The 10009-nt window shown below is 42.4% G+C and overlaps 1 protein-coding gene across 1 annotated transcript in view; it reads right to left on the bottom strand.

Annotated features, from left to right (window-relative positions):
* Positions 1 to 4002: 4002 nt before the first annotated feature.
* LOC139638106 (pro-neuregulin-2, membrane-bound isoform-like) overlaps positions 4003 to 10009 on the bottom strand; it is a gene marked incomplete at its 3' end in the record, with an annotated part of 26811 nt that continues 20804 nt past the window's right edge. Inside the window, 1 exon segment of the mRNA XM_071512139.1 lies at positions 4003 to 4061. Within this exon segment, the coding sequence (XP_071368240.1) occupies positions 4003 to 4061 (59 nt within the window).

Genomic DNA, 10009 nt, shown 5'->3' with positions numbered 1-10009 from the left:
TGTTAGTTTCAGTGTTTGTTCTCAGTTGTGAAATTCTGTCACCTACATGCAAACCTAGATGAAAACAATACATCTATCTATGCATCTAACTGTAGCTCTTATGGAAGAAAGATGGTTGAATATATGGAAGCAAGCTGAATGTTATGTGAGATTATTGAAATTTGTGATCAGTCGTAACAGGGGCAGGTAAAGCAAATTCTTAATTTCTCCTGATTTCAAGTCTCATGAACTGAAGAGCAGTTGATGCTCAAACTGTCCCCCTTACCTGATTCGGTACCCCACCCTGCCCCCTCCCCCCTCCCTCAAAATGTTCTGGACACGCCACTGGAGGGGAGGGGAGGGGAGAGGTGGGGGTCTACTAAAATAGAGTTGGTAGAGGGGAGGGGGGTTTGGTGCTAAATAAAGGGCCTCTATAGGGATTGACAAGCCTACCAGAGCCTTGGCCCGGCATTGTGTGTGTGTCACAGGGTACTGATGCAGATAGGCAAAGGGAAATGGGGAGGCTGGCTCGCTGGCACAGCGGAGCCAACAGCACTCCTGATTTAGGACAGGCGAGCTCCTGACTCTGAATCAATCAAGGGCAGAATAATAAGGACAGACTATGTGGTCAGGGCTTTCGCTATAGCTTTTGGTAACACTTTGCCAAAATACTTGCAGCCTGCACGTTTTCATTTGATAGGCTGCCGAAGCCAATATGCATATTGCCAAAGCCCATAGGACAAGTTCTAACCTAATTACTGATGTTTCTTCTGATTCGGACAAGGATGTAGCTTTGGCTTCTATAGGCTCTGATAAAACAATACAAAAACCTTGTATTCATCAAGGTCCATTACATAATGTTTTAATTCACCTCTGCACATTTTTGCATGAATGTATCCTTTCCAATAAATTTAGGCTACAGCCATCAGTTTGGCTCTTTGGTCGGTGTCTAGTTTTCCAGATGTTTCAGATTGCAAGAGGAGTGCATGCGGAGAAGGGAGGTTACGTGTCTTAAAACCAGGTTAGTGGGCAGGAGAAAAGGGACAGGTTGAGAGAGACCCAGTTATTGGTTTTAGAAGGGAGATGGCACAATAATGTGTGACTGTGAGAGGATCTTGGCAAACCCTTTAAGCACTGCACAGCAAAATGAATAATAATGTTCCATACCCATAAATTCAATTCCGAGAAGCTCTGCCAACGCAGAAAGTTGTCATGGTAAAAGGAAAAAGACAGATAGGGTCAGATATATGGTCCACTTTGGAACATATATGCTATATACTATTTTCATGTACTCTATATGCTGAACCAGGAAATTAGTTAATTAGTGGAATCTCTGTCAGTGGCATAATAGTGATTGACAAGTGTACCGTCCAGTAACAGACAGACAACGCAGACAGCCTCAGCTCTGTGACCCCCAGAAATGACAGGAAAAAAGAGAAACCAAAAGAAATCAAAAGCGAAGGGAGAGAATGAACCAAAGAGAGAAGGAAAGAGAAGCCAGCAGGCAGGAAAGGCATGCGGAGACAGAGACAGACAGACAAAGACAGCAAGACAAAAAGCCACATCACTTACTGCTATATTTACTAGACCTCATTTCTGGAGTAAACAATATTGGACAGAAAAACAAAACAAAAACAGAAACAAGACAAAAGAAAGTAACAAAAAACAAGAAAACAAAAGATAAAAAGCAGTGAGTTACCCTCCAACATAAAAACACAGTACAGTCGATGAGGCTGGCACAGCAAATGGGGGTGGGTGCTGTAACTCGTTTGACTAATGGCAATTTCTAATTGTGTGCATTTGTATTGATTACAGCATACCTCCTGTATAGCACTTTGTCCCACTACTGCTGCGTACTGCTATTATAACCTTTCATATGGTTTACAAAGAAATCACCACATTCTCAGTCTCCATGACTTGCATTCATATAGAGAGGTGCCAGTAAAACAAAAGTCAATCACTGTCAAGTTGGTGCAGTATATCTCCCATCCACCCTAACTTTAACTGGTCTATACTTTGACAGTGCTTTATATGTTTGTACCATTAGAAAAGCAGGCAGTAACAAATCAACATGGATTTAAAATGGCAGAAAGTGTTCTTTGAGCTCACTGAAAGAGCTTTGCAATGCAAAATAAAAGCACACTGTCACACAGACAATTTTCAGCATGTAGACAAGAGCTTGATGATGGGGGCAAAAAATAACCAGACATTACGTATGTGATATATTATGTTGCAGAACCTGTCCTCGGTGTAAATTTGGCACTTTGACATTATTCAATGTGGGAACTTCCAAAGCAAGGCAAAGCAAGACAACAAGGCATGGAGTAACAGTGTTTAACCCCTGGAGAAAAGAAGAGGAGGGTGATTCTAATCCCTCTGTTTTATCTTCCTGTGATTGCTTGGCCAGTGACATGAGCATGAACAGCCATTGGAGATAGAGGAAGTCAGTTTTTTTCCTTTGTTAATGTTGAGTAGTAGCACCAAGCCTACAGAAATCACTAACTGACCCGGGATTCATTGTCTCATTGCTGCCAATCCACATGAAGACCTGATTACTTCTAATCCAATATGTCACAACCCATGCAATCACAGGAGAGTGACCAACATGCCCCATCTATGTGTCTCTATGCTTTAATCCAATACTGCAGTGCTTCGGAGTAAAACAGGAGGTCACCTCTAAAACATCTCAAGCTGCTTTAAGCCGCATGCCATAATGACAGAATTCATTAGATGATCCATGGATGCTCAAAGTCGAAACAAGCAACAGGTTCTTCCATTCTCCTCCGTAGGCTTTACACTGACCGCTTTGATAACGGCACACTCCACTGATAGGATCAACCCATTCAAAATTTTGAAATATAATGTAATATTTACAGTAACCCCCCTCTGAAAGTGATTAATCTTCAAAAGTGACAAATGATTACCTCTGCTAGTTACAATCTCAATTAATAGGAGGTTCGATAATGCAAAGGGATTGGCAGGAATTGGCAGGAATCAGCCCTCAGATGAATAATCGTGAGTGATGTTTTCAAATGTCATTACCTGAAGACTCTAGTTTTGAGTGTTGAACGCATTCTGACTCTAAATCTTATTCTCATTCACTTTCCCGTGCCAAATAATTTGGATTGCAGACATAGCTTCCAGTAATGACCGTCACTTGTTCAAAAAGACGTCAAATGGACTTATGTAGTCCTCCATTTCAAGGCTTCAATTGTCACTCCTGCTCCTACTCCACAAACTGATACGTGAAGCCACTGAACGATTTGTCTCTTCGTTCTAAAGAGTGGCCCAGCATACGGCATGAAAATGTAAACTTGTATCAGTATTTTCTATCCCTATCTCTATTAGATTTGCTGCTAGAAAACTCTGCAGCACCGATGGACCATCTACAAAGAAACGTGACGCTATGAAAGCAAACAACTTTGACTGCGCATGTTGGTCGACGCGTCAATTCTCCGTCTCCTCTGTTTCTGTTTGTGCAGCTCTCTGGATCAGGCTGCAATAGAAGTATCTAGTGCATAACAATAAGAGTTTATAGTATGTAATCTAATGTGTAAAAGTAGAAGTAACTTGTGTGTAAAAGCAGACAACTTTGCATTGATCGATGTGTCAATTCTCTGTCTCCTCTGTTTCTCTTTGTGCAGCTCTCTGGGTCAAGCGATAGAAGTTTCTGCAGCGTAAAAGAAGTATCTAGTGTGTAGTGTATTGTATAAAAATAAGAGTTTCTATGCAGTTTAGTGTGTAAAAGTAAAAGTATCTTGCGTGTAAAAGTATCTGGATTGTTGGTTGTTTCTGGTGAGCAGAGGAGCGCCACAGAGGAACCAGGGGAGACAGGGAGAGGGAAGGGGAGGACATGCAAACACACACTCACACACGTTAACTGACATGAAACATAACAACAGGTATGCACACACACACACAAAGACACACACACACACACACAGTGCTCCCTCCATCCAACCCCTCCAGCGTAGCATGCAGCGTCCCAGTGGGAAGGAGACAGACAGGAGTAAATGGACATACTGTAGAAACCGGCCATGACGGAGTTTTGACAGCGGTCCCCCGTATAGTCATTGGGACACCTGATGGAGGGAAAACAAGACGCAGAGGGGAGAGGAGGGGGAAGGGGGGAAGGTGGAGGAGGTACAGAAGGAGGAGAGGGGGGGGGAAACAGCAGGAGGAAGGAGAGGAGTAGTACACAAAGACAGATAGAAAAGAGGGGAGAGGGAGGGAGGAAGGGGGAGACATAAGAGAGCAGAGAGAATGAGGGATTAGAAACAGAGCACAATCCACCGACTACAGCATGTGACAGAAGGAAAGAGAGAGAGAGAGGGAGAGAGAGAGAGATGAACTGCACGCCGTGACATCGCCGCCATCAATATGACATTACCACTGCTACAGCTATGACATCATCACAGTCATGCGGGTCACATGATGGTGACTATCTGCGGGAAGTAGGAGGGGTCAGAGCTCACGGTCGTAAACCCCCCCACACCTCACACATATACATACGCGCGCATACACACACACACACACACACACACAGTTACGACTGTCTCACTATACATGTTAGTACCTTTCTGACTACATTCATTCTCTAATCCCTAACCCAAACCATAAAGGAATACACTAAGTCTTTCGGAAATTGGTTTGTTGGTCAGCTTAACTCTTAAGTGATGAGAACATAGACACCAAAATCATCCATGTGTCCCCGGTAGATCATTGGCTCCGGTGATCCATGCTAACACTTTAGCATACACCATGTCGAGTGATAGTCGGCAACTAGCATTATCCAAAGTAAGAAGACTGACCTTTTAATCATAAAAAGTGTTTTTATTAAATGGGCTGTAGATTAATACATCTAAAAACTCAAGATAGCAGATGTGGCCAGGTTTATTTTTGGAACTGTTTAATGTGAACAATCACGTATTCATCCGCTGCAGTGATTTTTAGCTGTACACAGTCTCCCATTGCCCACCACTTTCACTTCCTATGAAAGTAGTCCCTGGTAGTTCAACCAATATGTTATTTTTATATCATATTTCTTGTAAATTTGACCAATCTCCTACACAAAACTGTCAGACTTGATCACATATCATCTATGATTACTTACCATCTAGCTTTAGAGCTGCTACAAGTTCGCATTTTCTCACTTTTGAGATAATGCTAGTGGCTGCTATCGCTCAACACAGTGTATGTTTAAGTGTTAGCATGGAGCACTGGAGCCAATGATCTACCAGGGACACATGGAAGATTTTGGTGTCTATGTTCTCATCACTCTATGGGTAAACTGACCAACAATCCAATCTCCCAAACCCTAACCCTTAACCCAAGCCCTGACCAATAAACAAACTCCTTAAAGAAGTACGGATCGGCCAAAGTGACCAGCAGACCAAAATGCAAAAATGACTCATGAGGGTCGAAAACTCCAACTGGTTTTCACAAGGATAGAAGCACACAAACACACACACACACACACACACACCCCTCCACAGTATGTGAGCATGAAAATGGTTGGAATAGGTTTTGGTATTTCTTGGGCATAAATAACGGCAACAGTTTACATGCAGCTGTGAAATGTGGTGTTTTGTTTCTGGATGGGTGGCGAACTGTCAGCGATACCACAGGCTGGATGTGATTCATATTCTGGCACCCGCCATCAAACTCACAACACTGAAACTAACAAGTATACTCCTCACTGCATCACAGTAACTAGAAAATTGATATCGTATAATACTGCTATACTTACATACCGCAGGGTATTGCATTGGCACGTTGATGCCAAGTATTGATATTTTCATTCTTCTCTAGTCTATTAATTCTGATCAAGTCTATTAATGAAACCCCGCGCAATCGTCTATCAAATGATGTCCTTGAGGATGAAAAAAGCTTTCGGAAAGAGCGCTTGAAATTCTGAAATGTCTTGAATTGCGTCTTATAATGGGGGTCAGGGCTTTTTACCCAGGCGGAATTGATTTTGTCTTTTTATTGCCATAATTGATACTATATCAACTTTTACTGCAGTCGAATGAAAAAAAGCATGTGATCGTAAATCACAAAATCTGATCGAACTGCAATACCTATTATACATGAATCACAACGTCATGAATCACTATGTTATGATATTATGGGCGTGGCCACAGTACAGTCATCATATAATATCAGGAGCTTTCTGGCAACTCCCACCCCTAACAATAACCATCCTGTGTTTACCTAGAAACTAGTATTTAGCCAACACACATTAGCCAGTTTAAAATGCAAGCTGTATGTAAAGGACCTTCATCTTACCCTCATGCATATACTGTCCATAAAACTCAGTAGATATCCTTTTCTCCTCTTTCTCACCACTAAAGAGACAACTTGCATTTTGAATCAATTACAGCAAAAACCCTCGGAAGAGCCCACTCAGCAATTTCCCATAGAGTTATAAATAGAGCAGAGAGAGAGAGGGAGAGAGAGAGGGAGAGAGGGGTGGGAGACACTCGGAGCAGGAGCAGGCCTATGCCGGCAGAGCTTTTACTGTATATCATTTCTTTTCTCTTTCCCTCTTTCCCTCTCTCTCTCTCTCTCTCTCTCTGCTTCTCATTTCTCCTCTTCTCTCCATCCTCTCTTTATCTGCCCATGCTTTTTTTTTTCTCCCTCTGACTGCACTGTTCTCTCAGCCCCGAGAACCAGCGCAGGGGAAAAAAGCCAGCGCACCTTTTGTTCCAACCATCTGAATGAAAGAAAAGCCTGTGATTCATTCTGTTATATCCATTATACAGGCTCTCATCAAATTGAAAGGAAAAAAACAACCAAAAAAACAAAAAACAGACTGCCATGGACATTATGTTCAGGCATCAATACTAGCATGATCTCATGTGGTATTTCTAGATTAGATTAGATTAAATGAGCTTTATTGATCCATGGGGGAAAGTGGGTATTTTCGACCTATAGTTGAGACACAGGGGCTAATGTTTGCTGCTCGCCGCCAGATTGTAGTTTGCCAACCAACTTCTGGTGCTGTCTAAACCAATCAGGTAAAAGCTAGCTGCGCGTGTACAGAGAAAACTATACAATGGGCATACAGGAACGCTCAGTAAGCAAAGTACACCAAGCTTTAACCTACCAACAGCTAGCCAGGGGGGCTGTTTGTATGTGCTGCCCTCCACTATAACCTCCACACCCTGTTTTTGCCAGGGTGCCTTTCTGTATGTGCCGTCCTCCACTTTAACCTACAGACTCCATTTTGCTGTACAGCCCCACTTTCCCCTTCACGAGGAGATTATACATTTACATGGCTGGCACAAAAGAGCTTGCAAATACCAGCCCAGATTTCAGGGATATTAGCGGTTATTGCTGCCTGCCAGTGCTGTACAGTACACTGTTGATTTGCAGTTGCTGTGTGGAATTGTGTGTGTGTGTCTACATTTCTCTGAAGTGAACAAGCAGCACAGACAGTCTACAGACAGCAGTCTTATTTACGCCCTGTTATCCACTGGCCCAAACAGACAGGCCAACAAAGGATGACAAAGCTGAGGAGCTACAGTAGCTCTCTGGCAACTGCTGGCTAGCTGCTGGGGCCTTGCTAGCTTACTGTAGGTGGTCTCAATATTTAGTGTGCATGCATGTACAATCATGTACAGAGGTTGTGCACTCCTAGACTTTGCACATTTTGTTCCCTTTGGTGACTATAACCTGGGTTTGTAGACTTGACTATATGACTATATGCGCACAGTCCAACAAAGTTAGAAAATGTTTTCAGCTTGTCAGCACAATGAAATAAAATCCTGGTTTATCCTTCATGACTGGAAGGTGTATCAGATGAGAGAGAGAGAGATGGAGAGAGAGAGAGAGAGAGAGAAAGAAAGAAAGAAGGGAAGGGGCAGATCTTGAGAAGGGGCAGAGCGATCCAAGGATGGATGTCTAGTAGATGCATCCATCTGTACAGGAAGCATACCAACAAAGCTCTTGATCATCCAAGACGATATACGCCATCTGTTATTTACGCTGTCAGGGGAAGCTTTACATTGTTACACATCTACAAAGTGACCCGGTATGCATGGCAAGTTGGAAGTCCTCAGCCTCCAAGTCAGAAAACACACCTTAAACCACTAGATGTGGACTACTGAGGAGAAAAGACAGAATTTCTGCAGAGCTAAAGTTTAAACAATACACATATTTGATGGCAGTTGTAGTCTACATTTTAAAGCAGTGTGTTTTGAGTGTGCTATATGCTTACAACAATTTGCATTACTGTAGCAGGGTTTATCACAGAAGTGCAATCTAGCCAGATAACTGAAAGTTTTATGTCATTTTCTACCTCTGTTATCCTAGCACAAGGCTTGTGCTGCAGTATTTGCTATTGTGCAGTATTGGCCTTTTTATTACAAATCAGATATCAGCCAGTCAATTTCATCCACCTCTGATATGATAGATATGATGCAGCTTGTTAGATTACATATATATCCTATAACTGATTAAAATAATAATCTGTGATCATACATCATACAAATGTCTGTTTTGCTACTCTCAATTGCTGATTGATTGATTGGTTGAACATACTGTGATTCAACATATATCCAGTTCATAAAGCTTTTCCATTGTCTGTTCTAAACAAGGTGTCTAGTAGCTCTTTCCTGGGAAAAATCCTCTGCTGTACAGGAAGTGATGCGTTTTACGTTTCAGGTATGTTTGGAATAAACAGAAGAACTGGGTAGTTAGCATGAGCAGTGATAGCCACCATGGCTGAACAGACAAAGAAAAGAGCGCCACCTACAGAAAGTCAAACCTCATCAACAGAAGCTCCAAGGAAAAAGACGTCACAGTACTGGACACACTGATTAATGGACACAAAATAAATCAAAAATGGAGAATCTCGCAGATTGTGACCAATTCAATACTATGCATGAGCATGTTCTTTATTATTAGCTTTAGTAAATGCTGTTTCAGAGGCTTTTCTACCATGACAATACAATTCCGGGGGAAACACTGAATACTTCATCATTCCTTTTCGCATGAAAACGGATACTGAACATCAGCGCAAAATATCGGCTATCTGGAATTCTGATCCAAAAACCCAGATGTGTCAAACCCTAGTAGCCTCTCCCAATCTGCGTCACGAATACAAAGGAGCTCAGAGTGATGGCATCAATACTCAGAAACTTCCGCTCAGGATCCAACTTGCCATGCATGCAGGGTGACATACTGTACACAGGGGAGGCATTTCATTATCGCACACCTACAGAGTGACAAAGGACGAGTGCCAACACTTCCCTACCGCTCCTTCCCTCTCCTCCCTCACTAACGCTCGTCTCCTGCCAGCAGTTGCCTCGGAGGAGACGGGGGAATAGAGGGAGAGGAGATAGGATGAGAACATGAGAAAACTGAAACATCCTCTCCGCGTCATTAGAAGTGAGTTCTCAATTTGATAATGGCATTGTGTCAATAGGTGACCTATGTAAGAAGCTTTAGTTTAAATTATCATTTGCTCTCAGGTTATCTAACATTATATTTCTTATTTATAGATATTGTAAAAGTTGGATTTTTCTCCTTGTTGATGGGCCAATCGTCTCATGTGAGAAGCATGCGATTGCAGAAGCGTTGTTTTCAAGCAGCTTCTCTTGTCCCTTATTGGGACAAAAGAGCAACACGGTGACACAAACAGTCACAGAGAAAGAGGAGGAGGTAGTCTTTTCTCTTTTTGGGCGTACTACTGGGAGGACAAATAAGGAAGAGAATGTCTGAGCAGTGTTATAACTTATGAGCAGTGTGGGTCTGTGACATGTCACCCATGGGAGACAGGGTGCAGCGGTAGCCTACAGGTTAGAAACATGGGGACTGGATAGTTGCTGGTTCAAATCCCTCAACCAGCTGGGGGAAGTGAACCTGTACCACTGTCACCTCTCTCATCAAATATAGGCTAAAGGCTCAAATAAAGGCTAAACCACTTTTTTTATCCTCTTTATATATTGCTATGTCTTATACAGAACGTCTGGAATCATAGGGATAGTAATACATATTTCTTCTTGTTGCACTTGTTTTCCCTGCA

Source organism: Centroberyx affinis, unplaced genomic scaffold (genome assembly GCF_046629955.1).
Source record: "Centroberyx affinis isolate AG114_WGS23_722 - 3 ecotype Tasmania unplaced genomic scaffold, CSIRO-AGI_Caff_v1 ptg006115l_1, whole genome shotgun sequence".
Lineage (NCBI taxonomy): Eukaryota > Metazoa > Chordata > Actinopteri > Beryciformes > Berycidae > Centroberyx > Centroberyx affinis.
Note: the sequence above shows the minus strand (reverse complement) of the source record. Positions and strands in the feature narration are given on the sequence as shown.